The sequence below is a fragment of the Loa loa genome (assembly GCF_000183805.2).
Source record: "Loa loa unplaced genomic scaffold supercont3.60, whole genome shotgun sequence".
NCBI classification, from domain to species: domain Eukaryota; kingdom Metazoa; phylum Nematoda; class Chromadorea; order Rhabditida; family Onchocercidae; genus Loa; species Loa loa.
Window position 1 is genome coordinate 196,363 of NW_018108240.1, and position 18,439 is coordinate 214,801.

At 33.8% G+C, this 18,439-nt stretch overlaps 4 protein-coding genes across 5 annotated transcripts in view; 2 read left to right on the forward strand and 2 right to left on the reverse strand.

Moving 5' to 3' along the window:
* The window catches only part of LOAG_17310, a 4,527-nt gene extending 2,399 nt beyond the window's left edge, over positions 1-2,128 (reverse strand). The window contains exons 1-4 of one of the 2 annotated variants that reach the window (XM_020449968.1): positions 2,015-2,128; positions 1,573-1,670; positions 937-1,027; positions 627-802 (exon numbers count right to left, since the gene is read on the reverse strand). In XM_020449968.1, the coding sequence (XP_020306423.1) occupies positions 627-802; positions 937-1,027; positions 1,573-1,670; positions 2,015-2,120 (471 nt within the window). In that variant the 5' untranslated portion in view covers positions 2,121-2,128. Of the gene's footprint in view, positions 1-626; positions 803-936; positions 1,028-1,572; positions 1,671-1,770; positions 1,881-2,014 lie in introns of those variants that run through there. The other variant, XM_020449969.1, reaches the window with a different exon arrangement.
* Positions 2,129-2,920: 792 nt separating this feature from the next.
* Positions 2,921-4,941, reverse strand: LOAG_06098 (hypothetical protein). Its single transcript, XM_003141634.2, has 5 exons — positions 4,801-4,941; positions 4,481-4,615; positions 3,928-4,083; positions 3,616-3,777; positions 2,921-3,231 (listed from the first exon to the last, which is right to left on the reverse strand). Exons 1-5 carry the CDS (start codon positions 4,882-4,884, stop codon positions 3,139-3,141), a joined length of 630 nt encoding a protein of 209 aa, XP_003141682.1. The 5' UTR covers positions 4,885-4,941; the 3' UTR covers positions 2,921-3,138.
* Positions 4,942-6,340: 1,399 nt separating this feature from the next.
* Positions 6,341-14,604, forward strand: LOAG_06099 (hypothetical protein; the record flags this gene model as incomplete). The annotated part of the gene is made up of 21 exons (XM_020447062.1): positions 6,341-6,548; positions 6,906-7,027; positions 7,376-7,478; positions 7,602-7,718; positions 8,109-8,226; positions 8,489-8,579; positions 8,920-9,042; positions 9,153-9,306; positions 9,540-9,757; positions 9,881-9,992; positions 10,433-10,500; positions 10,679-10,822; positions 10,907-11,022; positions 11,131-11,287; positions 11,663-11,870; positions 12,150-12,284; positions 12,385-12,482; positions 13,000-13,095; positions 13,866-13,997; positions 14,238-14,394; positions 14,513-14,604. The coding sequence occupies 21 exons, from the start codon at positions 6,341-6,343 to the stop codon at positions 14,602-14,604; spliced, it is 2,769 nt and encodes a 922-aa protein (XP_020302668.1).
* A 1,681-nt stretch (positions 14,605-16,285) lies between these two features.
* On the forward strand, positions 16,286-17,592 carry LOAG_06100 (histone-fold protein CHRAC subunit). The gene is made up of 3 exons (XM_003141636.2): positions 16,286-16,575; positions 16,970-17,090; positions 17,318-17,592. Exons 1-3 carry the CDS (start codon positions 16,354-16,356, stop codon positions 17,392-17,394), a joined length of 420 nt encoding a protein of 139 aa, XP_003141684.1. The 5' UTR covers positions 16,286-16,353; the 3' UTR covers positions 17,395-17,592.
* The last annotated feature ends 847 nt before the right edge of the window (positions 17,593-18,439 follow it).

The following is an 18,439-nucleotide window of genomic DNA, read 5'->3' on the forward strand; positions in this document are numbered from 1 at the left end:
AATTACATGAAGAAGCGTCCATCGCCAGTGAACTGGTTCTAGTTCGTCTCTCTCATCTTCTTGCCATTGAATTCAGGTTCTAAGCTACGAACTTGTAAATTATATTCCCATCCAGTTGTTCCACCAAACGCATAGAATTTCCCATTATTATGCACAAGACACTGAAAAGGGATAATTCCAACTACAATTCCACCAAACGCATAGAATTTCCCATTATTATGCACAAGACACTGAAAAGGGATAATTCCAACTACAACGGTAATAATTTTTCAGCAGTAGCTGGAAATGACACAAAGGAAGAAAATTTGAGGAATAAGAGTGTCTATGGAAGGAAGCACCTTTAGGAAGAAATGAAGAAAGAGAAATAAAGGAAGAAATAAAGACTTTAGGAAGAAATAAAGACTACCAGCGGATTTTCAAAAACCAGGGAACTGTCATGTTTTTCAATTAAATTTTCAAAAACCTGAAAACTGTTGACATGCTCAGGATTACTTCAAGTTTCTCATCCAAACAATAACTGATTAACAAATTTTTATTTTTTTTCTTTTTCCACATATTTTAAATCACCATTTTTCGTTACTAAAAACCAAACTGGTTAACTTCTGCAACCGATAACTGACACTTACTGAACCATACTGCTTGACGGGAATATCACCAATGGTTTTCAGCCGTTTCCAAATAAAATTTCCATTCCGTACACGCTTGAGTAAGCTGACTGAATTAGAAGCTCTTGTACCGAACGGAACTGCGGTTCCACCAAATATATAAAATTCGGATAGAATGGGTTCACCGAAAAAGCAACCTAGAAAATACAGAAAATGCCGCTGAATAAGCAAAATTTAATAATCCCAACACTGCCATGATCTGATTCCAAAGAAAAATGACAAAAAATACAAACTAAACACGATGACAAAAAAGAAAATCCAACAAACTTACTAGCAAACGACGCCAATTCTTCGGGAAAACCCTTTTCCGGTATAGACATTAGTTCCCAGGTATCTGTTAAAATATTGAAACGCCAAAGTTCCTAAACTGTATCCAGAAAATCCACGGAAAATATAGAAAACTAAGGGAATCATCACAACAAAATGATGAAGATATGATTGGCAAAATACGGTAATGTTTAAACTGCTACATTAATGCATTCGTTTTAATTTATTCCTTTACTGGTTGCGAAATATCTTAATTTATAAATACACCCATTTTATGCATCACGATAACCGATATCAGTCGATACCTTTAAGCCATATTTAAACTGTTATTTAAAACAAATGGATAGGATCCATTCGGATTAATCATGCTTCCATTCTGACCAGCAACTAATATAGTTTAAATGCACTGTCTTTCTAGAGATTAGTTAAGTGGTCACTGTCTTTTTAACAGATACGAATTGATAACTGCCCATTGTTAGCAAAGATATAAACTCTCACATAATGGATTCAACGTATGCTCGTCATTATCAAAAGGACTTTATATTTCTAAATAACTTTCACCTCTAGCTCCTCGACTTTCACTTTTAGCATCTCTACCTCTAGCTCCTCTTCTAAGTTTATGGTTTTATACGCAACAAACCTGTGCAAGCAGTGTCTCTAGCAAAGGTGAGAAACCACCGAGCACATAGATGTAACTTCGGTCACAAGCCATGCGCATTCCACTTCGTTCTGTTAACACTAAAAAAAAAAGACAGGAGCTATAATCAAATTGGAGAGAAACTATAACACAAGCAAAAAGTTATTATAAAATTCGGAACCCGAGAAGAATTTAACAAACCCCACTGGGCTAAATCATAATTGAATGGGAGTAGTAACGATTGAAAACGGTCGAAATTCGTCCCGATACTTTAAACAAATTGAAATGGCGATGTCTCTTAGTTGGTCAGATAAGGTCAACGGAGAAAGTTCCAACACTGAAAAGTCCGTACTAAAATAAAAAGAGCTCATACATTCCCATAACATAATTTTTAAAAAAGCAATATAAATGTTTACGAATATTAGTACATAATATCAATACGTACATGCTTCTCTGGAAGGACCACCATTATTCTGCCAATACTTATTGAACCGGTGCTCGATGACCTCAAATTTTGCAGATCCATTAGTACTGTTCTCCGATTCTACCATTAAAACCTGGAGAGAACAAAATTTTGATTCTAATAACCTTTTATGTATGATGATATAGATATTTGTAGTGTAACTTTAACTCATGCTAGCATTGCATGCGCAGTTTTATTTCAACTGGTGGATGTATTTACTTTTTTGATTTTATTTCCATCTAATATGCATATATCATCGATTTTAATTCTACTAACGTACATAAATTTCACCTTATTTGATAGTGCGAAATTGAAAATGAGAGTAACTTCTGTGATTTTGTTTGGGAATATGACTTTTTATCCAATTCTTGTCCTTAGATAGTATGTAGTATTTGAACTAAATATTGCGCAATATTCAAAAGACAAAAATTCGAATTGAAATTTCGGCCAATTAATTTGAGGACAATGCCCCTAATTAAACCATATAAGCGCTGTGGACAACAAAACCATCCGCAACCAATAACAAAACAGTTGCGAAATATCATAGTTTGGACTCTTGGTCTAAAACGAATTGAAAACTTCGATCCCAATCAAACATCCCGCATTCCCTCCTCATATATTTCCCCGCGTATGACCTGATCATTAATCTCCCGCGAAGCTGAAATGCCAGTACGGTCCGCTTTAATGTAGTTGCTATCCCGAATTCCGGATTCTAACAATAGATGCTACTCCAGGATTACTTGAGAATTTACCCCAGTACATCGCTCAATAATAAAACTAACTATTCACGATCAGTTGTCAAAAAATATTTGTCTCTAACCGTCTCTCTCCATCCAATCAAGTTAAAATAAAACTGTTCATGGTGGCTGAATAATTTTATCCTTACATCTTTATTCAAATCTTTACTGTGTTTGTAGAAGCTTTTGCACGAATGTGGTTAAAATTCAAGAACAATTATTTTACTTGAGCAACTAAGAGATTAATTCCCATCTGTTAAATAAGTATAACAATTTTCACAAATAAAGAGATCTTCTAATGATCTGCTCTAAATTCTCTTCATCGTCGCTTCTCAAATGAATATATGGCTTCGGTTCAAGATACTTCTTTCATGACACAGATTGTCGTCCAAAAATTATCATCTTATTATTGGCTGGCATATCATATACTTTTTGCAAATATAATCCACTAGCAGCCGCTTTCTACAAAAAAGGGGAATAATTTTTCTAATATTTTTCGTCCAATCCCCTGATCATTCCGGCATGAAATTCAATAAAAACAAATCCATCAAGAGCAGCTGCATTTAAAACATGGTAAATTTCTGTAACTATTTTTTTAAATTTATGTTCTTTTAAAAGTGATACTGGATTCAATATAACTGCCAATTTCAATGCTTAAAAAACTAAAGAATGGAAATGACACGCTACCTACCATCAACAAAAATGAAAGTCAGACTCCTTTCCCCTATCTCTCCTCCACCCCTGCAAAGAACGATGTTAAGTGGTATATTAAATATAAGTCCGAGATTTTGAAATAGTGATAAGTTACAGTATAGTAATTTAGAAAAATTAACTGAGCAAGAAGACCTCTTTCAAAAGCTTTATGTCACGTAAGCCCCATTCCGGATCCCTGGAACGAAGAGATCGATGAAAATCAGAGTTGCTTTGTGGAGTTATTTGACCATTCACCGCATACGCACCATATGTAATCAATAAACCATGTTTACTTGATAATAGCGATCCAGCACTCTAGAATTATTTGTGAATCGAAATGACACAACAGTATGATTTACGACAAACTTGGTTTACTTCCTTCAGTCATTTTCAAAATCTCTCATTATGGCATTAAGACTTAAGTAAAACTCAAGACCAAGTAGATAACAGGAAATTTATACTCACTTTAAACAGTGCATTAACAGCAGCATCTGAACTGATATGTATCATATTAATTGATAAGAGATAATCGATGTGTTTCGGTTGGAACTCACTCGGCAAGTTCCAACTGCTAATATCTTTTCGAACGTCAATTTTCAAAGCCTGCTTAACATTACTCAACTGAAAAAAGTTTTGGAATACATGGAATCTGGGTAGTTTTCGATGATGGAATAGGCGTATGAGAAGCGGAATAATTTGAAATCGAAGCGTATAAACTAGTTATAAAATTCCTAGAGATCAAATTATTTGCTTATTAATATCTAAGCAATGATGAAAGCAACAAAAGAACCTATTTTACCCACAGCTCAACAGGATCTTGGCATCTAAATAGTGGTGAATTTGACGTGAAAATTTCAATCGTAAAACTGGCAAACATTGACAAATTTCCACTTATCACTCTCTATTCAAGCCATTTACCTATTGAAAAGGAAACGACATAACGTTGGAAATTTTCAGATTGTATTAAATATTAGTTTTAAAAAATTCTAGCGATAAAAAATACGTAAGCTTGAAAAACCTTGAAATGATCGATGTAGAGATTTATAGATTTCACATTAAGATCATCCATATCAGAGGGTTGGAATAAGACGTTTGGAAAATGTGGCGCAAAATGACAAACATGTTGGCCACTACCAGATGCAATTTCCAACAACTAGAAGAATAACCTTTTTAAAGATTACCATTTTAACTCGATTTAATTTACCTTACGTATCAAAAAATCACCATAAAACTAGCTATTGAAATTTTTTTTTTCTGCATCCCACTCAACTTTAGTGATTCAATTAAATTTAATCAATCAAAAAATCTTAGCAAATGGATGCAACTATAAATACATACAGTACGCGGTTTGTTGTCGATATACTGCTTGAGAATATCCAATATTGGTTGCTTGTTACGTTCCGCGGCTGGTGCGCATAACATTGAAAAAGCACGTTTTGTGTCAACAAATATACAAAGAACGATTGATTGTATGTATACTAATGAGAAACAAAATATTCAATTAATCGGTGTGAAAGATTTATATTTCAATCAATTGAAATTAATTAATTAACCTAATTGACACATTTTAATTAAGATTTAAGAGGCGAATTCTCTTATATTTATATGTGGAAGCGGCTAGTAGTCACATTCATATAAATAATAAAATCGATAGATATCTTAATTAACAATATAATTGATAGGATGGCTAAGTGGTTTACAAAAGAGCTTACTTTGGAGGATATAGCAGCCCATCTTTAACTGTACTTGACAAACACTAACAATATCATGAATTAGAAACTATATTATCCTCTTCATTTGTTACAGACTCTATGATAGCTTCTTTCAAATTGGTCAGTCCAATCAATAAACATTGGCTTGATTCATAAGCAAAGTTTCCTAAACTTTTTTTTTTCACAAAGTCCCATAAGTAGTTAAAACAAATTGTAGAACGAAGCATTAAAAAAAAAAATAATTAAAAGAAATTGTAATGTGATGCATTAAAAAAATATTGAAGGAATCGAACCCACCACTAATATTTCAGTATTTTGGAATCTTCAATATAACGAATAAATACTAATAAACTTGAAATCTGCAAATACAGATAAATTACCCCTTACAGGAAGACTGACTGTAATAGATTAAACAAAGACTGAATTCAGTTATACGGTATTATATCATTAACTTCAAATCACCGATTTCAAATTTTAATATAATGTAGCAAGGTCTGACCTAGTCTATTTCGGTAAATTTTCAACAACAGATTCCGAACATTTGAAAAAAAAATTGCGGCCTGAAATTACTAGAATTTCTGAATTATTAAAGTGAATCTAAAGGATATGAATAATAAGCACACACATATATATATATATATATATATGGAGGAGGTAAAAAAGGAGAATGAGGAAGGTGAAAAAAGAGAAAAACGAAAGAAGTGATGGCAAAGAATCCAGAGATTTGAAAAATATATGCAAATATATTTTAGAGAATTCAAGATATATCATCTTCTCAGTAATTTACTAACTATACCTTTTCACTGATTAATTCCCTTTGCAAATCTCTAATTAGTTAACATTCCGCCAATCCCTATTATTATCGATGGTTTCGCAATCTGTTTCAAGTCCAAAATCAAATTAGTACTTAAGCTACCCAGCCATATCAATACTGTTAACAGTATCTAAGTATATACACATACATACGTGTATACAGTATCTAAGTATATATACATACATATGTATATAGACAACGGAGCGGGATATAATATTTCATAAACCAGAGGGCGAAGAGTTTAACTATTGTTACATTATGCGTTGGGCTTTGGGCTGTCAATGAGTTGAATAGAATAAATTAGAATGAGCGACTGTTGGAGAGAGAACTGTCATCTTCAGAAAGCTTGCATATGCATGCAATATACTATTCAAACGTAGGAACGAACTACACGCTTAACCCTGCCTTATCTAAAAGAAATCAGCATAAGGCCATAATATCTCCGGGGCAAGGCCGCGTTTCGTGGGTCCTACGAGGTTCCAACAGCATGTGTAGAAGTTGCGGAGGAGTTCACCGTAGGATTGGTTTAAAAATCGTCGAGGAATTGGTTCGGAAAGAAGGTTGACCGAATGATCAGTGCCTCAATGGGTAATTTGTTCCCGTCAAGATTGCTTGCATTTTGTAGCTATTATTTCTGTAGCCGCCATATTCAGTTTCTGGTTGGATTTTTGTTTCAGGTTTCAAAGTAATTTTTTAGCCATTTTTAGTGTCTAGCTCACTTGGTCGCTTGTTAGCTGCAAGCTTCTTGCTTGGGAAAGTCTTATTCCAATCAGTCTTTTATTTACTTGTTTATGAGATAATTAACCTATTTTTCTGCACCAGTACGAGGAAGCTGTACACAGTAGTGCTAAAAGTTAGAGTATTCATTTTAGTTTTAAATTTGTCCATAATGCAGTAAAGAAGATATCCGTTTATAGATGAAGCAATTGATAAGGATGGCAATGACCATTCATCGGACGAAATACAAAGCACGCAGAAAGCAAATGGTATTACGAAATGTGTCGATGCAAGCACTTATGCTCTACAAGAAAGTGTTGAGGTGATGATATTTCTAGATAGTTTGAAGAGTTTTGTTTTCTTAGGGCATTCAGACACTTCACTCTCAGATTCATATCATTTGCTTCAATATTCAACTACAGATAGTGAGACAGATTGTCTGCTTTTAATTTGCGGAACGATCAGGTTTTTATTTATTGGAATAAATCAATTACTGGTGTTTATGTGACGAAATGGATTATTTGCACTTTATGTTTAGTTTATACTATTTGCTTGGCAATGCAGTTATAACTAAATTTACAAAAGATTCCCACCTCTGATAAACAGCTGCTTGCAGATTTACTATTGCTAGTAACAAGAGGATCAATTGTTAAAGACTTCTTTTTCCCAGGTTGAAGAAACGGAATTAGTGGAAGAAAGCACGGTTGGGCAAGTGATTGTTGGGGACGACCAAGAATATTATTTGATCTTGAGCTTAAACGGACCTGATGTTGGTGCGGTATTCAAATTTTTCTTTGACTTGTGATAAATTTTATTTAACTATCGATTTTCCAAAGAGCGACGTACTAAAAATTAAAAGAAAGAAATTTTATTCAATGATTGAAGAGATGTTTCAGATATCGGGAAAGTGGACAATGTTCAGATTTTACGAAATGATGATGGTACGGAGACGGTGTTGCTAGAAATAGATGAGCTCAATGAATCAGAACTTTCATCTTCCCAGTGCAGAAAACGTAGTTCCCGAATTCTTTTGATTAATTTGATTTATTATTCAGCTTTCTTACTTCGAGCCATTTTATTGTATTTCCTCCATAAATAGAAAAAAAATCTTCTGTTGCTCGGAACTTCCATTTTATCCTTCCGTTGCGGTGTTAATTATTGTTTTTGTGAAGGATAATAGAAACCGTCAAATTTTTTATTGAACGAAATTTCTAACTCAATACCAAGTTTTTACTAGGAATTTTCGTAGTAAAACTAATTGAGATTAACACCATATCAGCATGTAAATAATAGAAATGTTTTAACAATACCGTCGTGATCACTTGTAAGAGGTCTCTGTGCTACTTTTGTTCATGGTAATAGTTATAGTGGCACAAACTGCACTTTTTTTTCCTTTTCTGCAGGAAATGACTCTTACCACGGTGTGGAGGTTGTAGATATCGATAAGCATGGTAAAATTATGCAACAATTATTCGGCAACCCAGCTGGCTATGATCCGTATCAATTGGGAAGATATAGGAGGTTCTTTTCTTTTCAACTTTATATATTGCATTTTGCTACATTGGTTTCCTACTATCGTATACCGATAATTCTAGTTAATGTTTTGAGTTTTGTGAATAGAAAGTTATTGACACATCCTGAAGCTAGCCATTTTTTTGGTCACACACTTTTATTGTTTTTTTCTGGTGTGACGGTCATTTCTTACGTATTTACCATTTTGAGCTTCTCCTCTGTTATATAGATCCAATTAGAAGCAAAAACATGTATCATTATCAGTTTATAGAAACCGTGTGTACGGCACTTATTCATGTCCGGAATGCGATCAGACTTTCATCAATACTGCTAGGCTGGAAAGACATTTAGCAGTTCATCAGGTTTTTTTTTTTTCCAGTGATGTTTTCACGTTTTCGAAGTATTTTGAATAATAATCTACCATTTTACTGGGAAAATACAACTGGGTTGGATATAAGAGGCGAGAGTTTACAAGTTTAATTACGATGCATATGAGCTTGGCACAAAATGTGAAATTTTTTGACGTTTAAATTTAGAGTTGTGCAAATAATTATATAATTCTATGTCCCTTAACGTTTTTAACGATCAAAATTTAGCGACGCATATGAGTTTAGTATAGGATATAAGGTTTGGTGTGTAATTCCGATATATAACGATAAGCATAATAATCTAGTTATTTGTCTAATCGGTTTTTCAATATAGATCTCCGGTTCATTTCAATGTCCCCTGTGTCAGAAAGTCTATAAATATGAATATAATCTGTTTTATCATTGGCGTCGAACATGTCATGAACTGAGCGAGCTGATACCAGCTGAAAGACGAAGGGTTTGTTTACACTTTAGCGATTTACTTCGTGGGTTTTGTTAATTTACCATCCATTTATTTATGATTTCCGTTATTTTTTAATATTTACAAATATTTGAAATGTCTTCCAGACGATGGATGTTAACGTTTTACGATCAATGGTATTAAAATTTGCAAGGAAAAAAGCGGACGAAGCACCACCACCTGTGATGAAAATAGGTATTAATCCGAACTTACTCTTCAGATCGGATACGTTTGGTCTTATCGATATGCAAGCTCCTCTAAGTAAGCATTTTTGTTTCAATTTTTTCTTTTTGTTCAATGGAAAATCGTATGGAATACATTTAGAAATATGTGGAACTTTATGCACCGCAGTGCTATTTATGACCCTGCAGCAGCCTGATTGTTTTGATTATCGTATTCAACTTTCCTGTTAAAACTCTAAAAAAAGCTCTAAGTTATCGGTAGGTGTTTTATTTTATTTCTGCAGTTATACTTCTTTCCATCTTTCACTTTAGATACTCAAAGTAATGTATATTCGGGTGTTCCATGCAAGCAGTGTGGTGTGAAAATATCCAACTCTGTGATTCAATGGCACATAGCTATGCACCGAGGTATTATTCCAGTAGATGCACGAAGTGGCAGTGGTGAACATTTCTGCAGCCTCTGCGGGCAAATATTTCGTCAACATTATAGTTTAATTAAACACTGGCGAAGCAGTTGTAACGAGATACAGGTTGGCGAAATAAATACTACAGAACATCGTGTTCTCTGAATTTTTGCATGGAAATTGATTCTATCTACTTTCAAGCATTCAATTTCCAACTTTTTTCTTTTCAAATCTTGATTGTTTACTTAGGCACGTCTTTCGGAAACTCGAGATATTTCTATGGATGATGAAACACTGAAGGATATGGTAACAGATATAATGCGCGAATTAGGTGAAGAATATTCTCAACGATTCGGTGGGAGTAAGTTTTGCAGTTGCTAATTGTATAGAAAAGATATTGAAATAAACTGGAAGGGACTATTTCGTCATATTAACATCGTCGAAAGCTTGATAAGGAATAATGAAATTTGAAATATTAAACTCTTTTCCCCATTTCATTACATTTTGTTAGAGCAGTGGGTGCATATTTTCTTTATCTCAAATACAAATAATTCAATTAATATTTTGAACTAGAACCTACTTAAGTTCTTGAAATATCTTCATAGTCACAGCTGTGACCACAAAGGTATTGCAGCTTTCAGTACTGTCAGTATCTCCTTCCTGCTTCTCTCCAGATATAAAAACTTATGTGTAATCTGATCAGTTTTGGGCACATCGACTTGCATTATCTCTTATGTTAACTCTATCTACTTTCATATCATTTCATTAAATTTTGAAGTTTTTAACAGACAGATGTTGTAGTTTCACACGAAGATGATGCAGAGGTTATATCATCTCAGGATCTGTTTCTTTCTGCAGATAAGGACAAGGTATGTCAGTATCTGAAAACTTTGAATGAAGTTATTTGTCTCGGAGTGACTTATATAACATGTAGCTCAAAATTTGCTTTTTTTTTGCGAAATTATATTAATTTCGTAATTATTCGTGATTAATGAAGCTCCTTACAGACTACAGCGATATTAATGTTTTAATATGTGATGTTTTTAGGACTTGTCAGTGGTTGATTATCAGCAGGATGCACTTACTAGTCGTTTCTCATCTCATGAAATGTTAACACATCTGGATACCGCTGATGAACCCGAGATAATTGACAGTGAGGGACATAGTGTTTCATGGAGTTATTTAGATCAGGTTTGCGCTAATTTTTTTTATTCATTTTTGAGTTATTTTAATCCATGCTTTTACTGTTTCCTTTTAACACAAATGTTATTGCAGGTTACTGGGGATGCTGCAAGTAGTAATGAGCCAAATCCAGTGCGTACAAAATGGTCTTCTACTCATGGCATGGTACAGTGTTCGGTGTGCTCCCGTACTTTTGTTAATATGGCAAGGTAAGCATGACATTGGATTAATAACTTATTTTAGAACTACTGAATTCTACCTATGCACACATGAGTTATACACACATTGGATCAGGCTGAACAAATGATATATTGCAGATTAGAGAGGCATATTGCGGGTTTTCATGCGACTACTGGATCACATCCATGTGTGCTCTGTGGTAACCGTTTCAAATACGATTATAATCTTCTTTCACATTATCGTCGTTCCTGTCCATATACGAAATTATACATTGATTCAGAAAAAAGGGAACAAGTAAGCAGTGCATAGTTGGCATATTTTTATAATGTTGCTTTTTATGGCTTGTATAGTTAGCTTTTTATTTGGATAGGATTTTAATGGTTTTGAATTTTGCATAAGTAGAAATCAAATTCACCTTATTTCTTACTTAAAGTTAAACTCTTGTTCAGTCCTTGATGTAGTAAATTTTAGTCATACTTCTACTTTACAGAGCTAAATAATTCTCTTACACGCTTTGCTTGCACGAACGTTACTGAGTCAATGATATGTAAATTCGAAAATGGGAACAGTGTATTTTTAAACATTATTGTAGAGTTTTCATTCTGTAGAAAAATGTTAAATTTTTACCCGATTTCATTAATCATGTTGCCTTTACATTAAAGTTTTTAGTTTGATGCTCTTGCATTACGTCGTGCAGTGAGAACACTGGCCCAGAGAAATTTACAGTTATCTTCTGCGCAGAAAAAAATGGTTGCTAATAAGCGTGAAGTTCCGGATAACTCAGTGGTATCTATTCCTCATTTTCGCACAAGACCACCGTTTGAACTAATGGTTATGCGGCCAGATCTGCCTAACGGGAAATCGTGTCCTGTTTGCGGTTAGTTACCTATGTTTTTATGGAAAGATTGTCTGTTAGTTTGGAGTTACCTTTCAGTAGCTTTCATAATCACCAGATTCATTTAATAGTGTTCTGATCACTATCAGTCTCAGTCTAATTCCTATAGTACTATAGTTTCCATTCTGTCTTTTTCTTCCTTCACTTTGTCGAAGAATCAGGATTGTTCTGTGCAGAACTTATATCTGCTTTTACACTTGCTTTTATTTCATTTGTAGTTTTTCTTGTCATTTATGTCTCCTTCATCGTCACTGTTTATAGGAGTAGTATTTTACGGTGAGCGCGCCGTTGAGCGTCATGTAAAAGCTGTTCATCCTTCAGAAGTGCGTCATTATTTCCTAAACGATACAAAGAAAGAAACAGAAGCAGTTGTACCTACGAGACAAGGCTGCACAGGCACTTATGCACATTCTTAAATGATTTTTATAGTAAAACATTACAGAATATCGGTCACTTCTATTTTTAAATGAAAGTAAAAAAGAAAAAAAGTTTGTAGAAAGCGGAGACAGATTGGGGAATACCTTGAAGCAAACAGGTGATATTGATAACGTTGAACCTCCTCCGACACTTGCACCTGAAGTACCTGTTCAGGAGGTAATTTTTTCCACTTTTTTTTCTTTTTAATAGCTTTCATACATTTTATTCATCGGGAAGACCCACTATATTTACTTTTCCATTAATCATGTGTGGAAAAATGATAACATCAAGTTGTATTACAGTGCGTATCGCTGTATTAATTAAAAATTGAAAGATTTTTCTGCTCACATGCTCTTTTAGTTGGTATCCAATGAGGAGTCATTGTAAGGGAGTGATACCTGTGCAAATTATGTCTGTAATTGCTGCATATTGCAATTCCTTGCTTGAGTACTGTCATTCTCGACAATGCGTCAGGAATATTTAGTTAGATGAAATATTCATAATCGTTTCTTGGTTCCAATTACTGGTCGAAATTGATGTATTAATTAAAAAATTGCTTTGGGGTGAAATCTAAATCTAGGTCAGACAGCTCTTTTAAGTTACATTTTGACTACTGGTTTAAGGCCACTATTCTCATTTCTTTATACGCAAGCTACGATGGGGTCTAGGATTTCAATTCTTTCAAATATTTTAGCCAATGGCAACACCAGAGCCTGTTATTCGTCGCGTTTGTCGCATTGATGAGGATGCTGATGGGAATCAGATATTCATCGATGAAAACGGGGAAGTTGTAAGTATAAACTGCATTTTTGTCTGCCTTTTTTTTGTCATCTAGACAATCACATTTTGGTGCTTTCGTTGTTGAAATGTATTCACACACACACACACATACACGCACACACATAAACACACACACAATTATTTCGGCTAGAGTTTTTTCGTTTTCACCTTCTCGTTACTTGATCGTCTCTCGCGTTTCTCCTAGCCCAAGTATGCTAAATATAGGCCTACGGTCTTCACTTTCCGCCTTCACAATGCATCCAATCTGTCTTGTAGGTTCTGCACGCTCGCTTTCGTCTTAGATCGAGAAGTTGACTAACTATTACCATATTTGTCTTGAATAGCGCTGTAACCACTTCTGGATACTACGATGAATGATGGTATCTAGAAGTGGTTTTTACCGCGCTATTCAAGAGAAATATGACAACAGTGAAATGAAATTCCAGAATAAGGTGTCGCAACCCTTTGTTTTGAAATCTGACTGGACATTGCTTCACGTCTCATTAGACTAATCTAGTCCTTTATTTAATAAGTCACCGAACTCCCGTTTCAAACTAGTTCAAAATATAGTGCCGTAAATTAGCTGGAAAGATTGATTGATTTAGAATGGTGGCTAGTATTACGAATTGTTTCTTGGGCGGAATACAAACTAATTGTTTGAAATGCAATTATGTGACTTATAGTTAATTATACTGTGGAATAATGTGCTTATTTTCATGACTCGTTGTCTTATCACTGTTATCATTATATTCAAGTATGATCGTTTTTATATATTTTAAGATCGAATTAGGAGAGAATGAGGAAGTGCAAATTCAGTTTGATGATATCGAAAGCGTTCAGCATCTGTTTGAAACTGGTCAACTTACTATGGCAAGTGACGAGCAAGCAATTATTTTGGAAGGCAATATAAATGTGAGTTTCCAATGTGGGATTTTAATATAAATGCGGTAAACGAGTATGAAAATTTGGTCGCCATCTCTCTTTGTCCATTACTTTTTCTTCAGCTTGATTTCTGGCCCAGTTGGATATTTACTGGTAGTTACTGGTTACCAGTAACATATAATATATATGTTTGTATGCATTTTATAGTTTCACTTTGTCATTGTATCTAAATGCCATGGAATAGAATTCGTAATTAGCCTTTTCATGCAGGATTCAAAATATTGTTATAATGTAAACTACGGTGATAATAACAGTTCGACTTTGCCGACTGGTAGTGTAGGTTTTGTGGAGAGTGAAAAAGAAGTAGCCGAGGGACGAAACAAACGATCACGAAAACAGGAGTTTGAAGAAAATCCGCAACATTATGGTTAGTATAACTTTAAGGAATTGATAAAATCTGTGTGGTTAGTGCAAAACAGTTGTGAGTTTTGCGTAAGAAGTAAAAGTTGTGTTTTAAACTCTGAGGAACAAAAACAAATTGGCAGGTACCACACAAATCATTTGGTCGTCAGTTATACTAACAGTAATGAATAGTAATGAAGCGACTACAATATTTCAAGAGACGGATGTTCATTAAACTTATCACATATCAATTTGTCAAGTCCACATGAGTTTCTATTAGTCTAATTTCATAACTGCTTAATATAAGCTGGTGAAATCTATGGCTTTCCTCGTTCGAACTTGACAGCTGCATATTTTCTAGGTTTACTTGAAGCTTCAAAAAAAGTATCTTCCTCATCTCTTATTGTTCTCTATCATATTTCCACTACCTGTTTTATCCTGCTGGTTTTCTTTCTACCATATTAATTACAGGTTTCAGCACCACAACTGAATCGATAAAATCCGAGACAAGATGAAATATAGAGTCTGAAGAAATGTTCAAAGATATTATTTTGTTATCTGTAAGGGTTTGCCTATTTCAGTTTAATTCATTACTTCATTATTGTTTGGCGATTATTGTCACTGCAACTAGTGTCGGGTTTTTAATGTATTCTAGTGCGGATCACTATAATGGGTAAAAGAGTACTGCCAGTTAGCATATCATTGGACAGAATTTTCAATATTTTTTTTATATCATTTTTGGCTTTTTTGTATCATCGATGTTATTCATTTTTTGTTTTGAACCTCATTTTTTAAATCCTGTTTCAGGAAGAGCGACAGACTGGGAACACTTTGAAAAATCCTTGAATTGATCTTCTGTTACCCTGCGAAAGTTTGTGAGTTCTACTTACTTTGCACGTCTGTAAAAATGATATAAATGGTAAACAAATGAAAATAATGGTAAACAATACATTTTGTGAAAATGGTAAACAATACATTTTAAATGTGCGTAATAGTTTAAATTTTATCTCCATTATTGCATTTAATTGTGGGAAAATGTAAGGAATAGATCATATACTAAAGAATACTTTTCATATTAAGGATAATTTCTGTCTAATCTGTGGTAATTTTCTCCTTTATTCTTGTAAAAATCCGTTAAATTCAACAAGTTTTTGATACGTCTTTCTTTGATATATTCTAAAACATTATTTTGGTGGTGTCTGTTTCGTAATATTTTTCTCAGCTCTCAAATGAAAAGTTGAACTTTTCTGACTTTTCATTGATTTAGTAAATGATCCACACATTGTTGGTTAAAATTATTATACACAAGCGTATTTTCAAACTGAAAGCTTTTTTCGACAAATTAAACAATTTTAATATATTTCCGGACACATTTGTTAAAGTTTTCTTGATTTTGTTTTTCATTTTTCTGTGATATAAAAAGTTGTATTATTGTCCTTAATTTTTCGCTATGAAATAATTTATGGTCAGTGTTTTGACAAAGTTGTGCCTATGGCAAGCCAATTTGCTTCATCTTTTGTATCATTTTATATGATTATCAGTTGTATGGTTCCATATAATTATTAAATTACTTGCTTTCCTTATTGTAAATTCATAAACCTTCCATTTATTAAATTCCATTCTTTTTGAATTAAATTTCATAAATGATGCAACATACGCTGCAATATTACGATCCAGATTACCTTAATTTTTGAAATTAAATAGTGAAAATTGCGAGGGTCATCAAATGAGCGAAATAGGGGCTATTGTATATAAATATAAACGTATATATAAATGACACGATGATGAGGTCTTAATTTTTCCAGCATTTTAAGGCGAATCGAAGTATTACCGGGAGCTTTTCGAATGCTTCATTCTCGACGTTGTATTAACGTTCAGGGCAATGTACTGATAATATCAAACGTATACTTTTTGCATTTAGGTGCTTTTCCATATATCCTGGTACTTCGAGACTATACGTTCTTCGTATATCACGGACACGAAGATGGCCCTGAATGATGACAGTGATTCTCAAGATGATGATCAAATGTTGGTAGCATTCCGAAAATCTGACCATTCAGAAAATGAGGCACCGTCGTCGTCATCACTGTCAGTGTTGAATGCACAGCATGAGTTGCCTCTTGCACGGGTTAGGACGATCATGCAAAGTGGTGGTGAGCAGGTACCGATCTCCAGTGAAGGCTTATTCGCTATGACCAAAGCTGCAGTAAGCACCGTTGTACCAAACCTCTAGCTATTATGTGTTTTTTTAAAAAAATTTTCTGAAGGAGTGGCAAATTAAAATTTAGGGGACTATCGTTTAGTTTGGTATTGGTTTTTTTGTAAGAACTGGCATTTCGGCCTCTTTGAAATCATACTGCTTCTCTATATAAATCAGCAAAGCAAAGTAAGTTGAAATGCAATCATAAGCTGGTGTTGTTTACAGCTGTTGAGTAATGTAAAAGTGAACGAATAGTACTAAGGTTTGTTAGTTTGAACACGAATTGTCAATTGAATTGAGCAATGCTTGACTTGATTTTTTCCTCTTCAAAGTGCAAATGATGTTAATATTTGTTGGGCTATTCATTTTCTTAAAATCATTAAAAATCGGTTATTTGAAGGAACTTTTTGTATGCAAATTAGCAAAAGAATCATATGAATCAAATGACAAACCAAAATGTATCGAATATTCTCATTTGGCAGATTATATTCAAGACAACGATAAACTTGAATTCTTGCATGGTTTGTATTAAATTTGATATTTTGTTGTTTTCGAAATGCTTCATTGAAGGCATATGAAAAACGACAAATGGATAAAGAGTTCATCTGAGGGCATTTTTTTTCTTTTTTTGCATGAATTGTTTTTTAGCTGCATACGGCAGCACATTCATTGTATTAAAGTTCCATTTAAAAGCATTTGTTTTAATAGATTATATATTAACTAGTTGATTGTTAGGTGATTTTTTTAGAAATGGTACCTCATATGGTGCGTTTCGCTGACGTTATGCATTTGGTGCAGCCGTCAGTATCACAAACAACAGGATGAAGTGATATCAGGGAGTGCTGTATTGTGTGATACTCATTTCTTGTTATATTTGTTTTTTGAAATATGACAAAATTTATTTCAGACTGGAGAAGTAAGAAATTTTTGTATTTTTCGAGTTCATATTTTTGGTGTGCTTTTGTTTATGCTTGTATATTTAGCCAGAGCTCATTTCTTCAGCATCTTCCAATTTAAAAAAGTACTGCAAATTTTAGAAATCTGTGAATAAGGTGATTAGCATAAAAGGAGAGGTTATTTCTGGTAATGTAGGGTGGCAAAATGTTGACCCTTTCTGTTTTCAACGAAAATGGATATGATCTTCGGTTATCGAGTTTCTGGCGCAAAAAAATGTTGGCAATTTTAATAGCGATCCAAAATTAGCCCCAATCATGACGGTTCCACCAATCAGATGATTATCTTTCTTTCAGCAAAATTACATTCATATTTTCACATTTCTATCATATGTCAAACAATCAATGGTTTCCGTCAGTAATCAGCTTTTTCATTTACAAATTCTCGATGCAGCTGTGCAATATGGTGACAGTTTAGCGCTGGTATGTGTTTCTTGAAGTGTTTAATTTTGTTGTAAAAATTGCTGAGATGTGTCAGTGAAATAACATTTTTGTTATTGTCGTGTATACCACTGCATTTTGAAGTTGAACCTGTATATGAACTGCATCTGCAGATGATCTTAAATTTTGTATAAAGTTCAAAATTTGACTGTTATATTCCTGGCACTCTAAATTTATACAGCATTTTGGAAAATCCTGACTTTAATTTCCGATGTATCCGAAATTTAAGCTCTAAACCTGGATGCGGAATAAAAATATGGAGAATGTAGGGTGTAAATAAGATCTCTTTATGTTAAGCCTATTAATGCCGACAAAGACCAGCAGCCAAGTAACCAAAATTGAAGAAGCGAAAATACCAATAAGACATTAAGTGGAAATTTCTTATAATTTCGACGTTGAACTACTTACAGACGGATGTACATACTGGTGAAAACCTGACATTCAAGCAGCTTCGAGATAAATCTTACAGTTTCGCT

Coding starts and splice junctions, on each gene's coding strand:
- LOAG_06100 (XM_003141636.2), top strand. CDS start 16,354: ATGGCCCTGAATGATGACAGTGATTCTCAAGATGATGATCAAATGTTG. Junction 16,576..16,969: donor TCGCTATGACCAAAGCTGCA/GTAAGCACCGTT, acceptor GGTTATTTGAAG/GAACTTTTTGTATGCAAATT. Junction 17,091..17,317: donor TAAACTTGAATTCTTGCATG/GTTTGTATTAAA, acceptor TGATTTTTTTAG/AAATGGTACCTCATATGGTG.
- LOAG_06098 (XM_003141634.2), bottom strand. CDS start 4,884: ATGTTATGCGCACCAGCCGCGGAACGTAACAAGCAACCAATATTGGAT. Junction 4,084..4,480: donor TCTACATCGATCATTTCAAG/GTTTTTCAAGCT, acceptor AACTTTTTTCAG/TTGAGTAATGTTAAGCAGGC. Junction 3,232..3,615: donor ACATAAAGCTTTTGAAAGAG/GTCTTCTTGCTC, acceptor CCTTTTTTGTAG/AAAGCGGCTGCTAGTGGATT.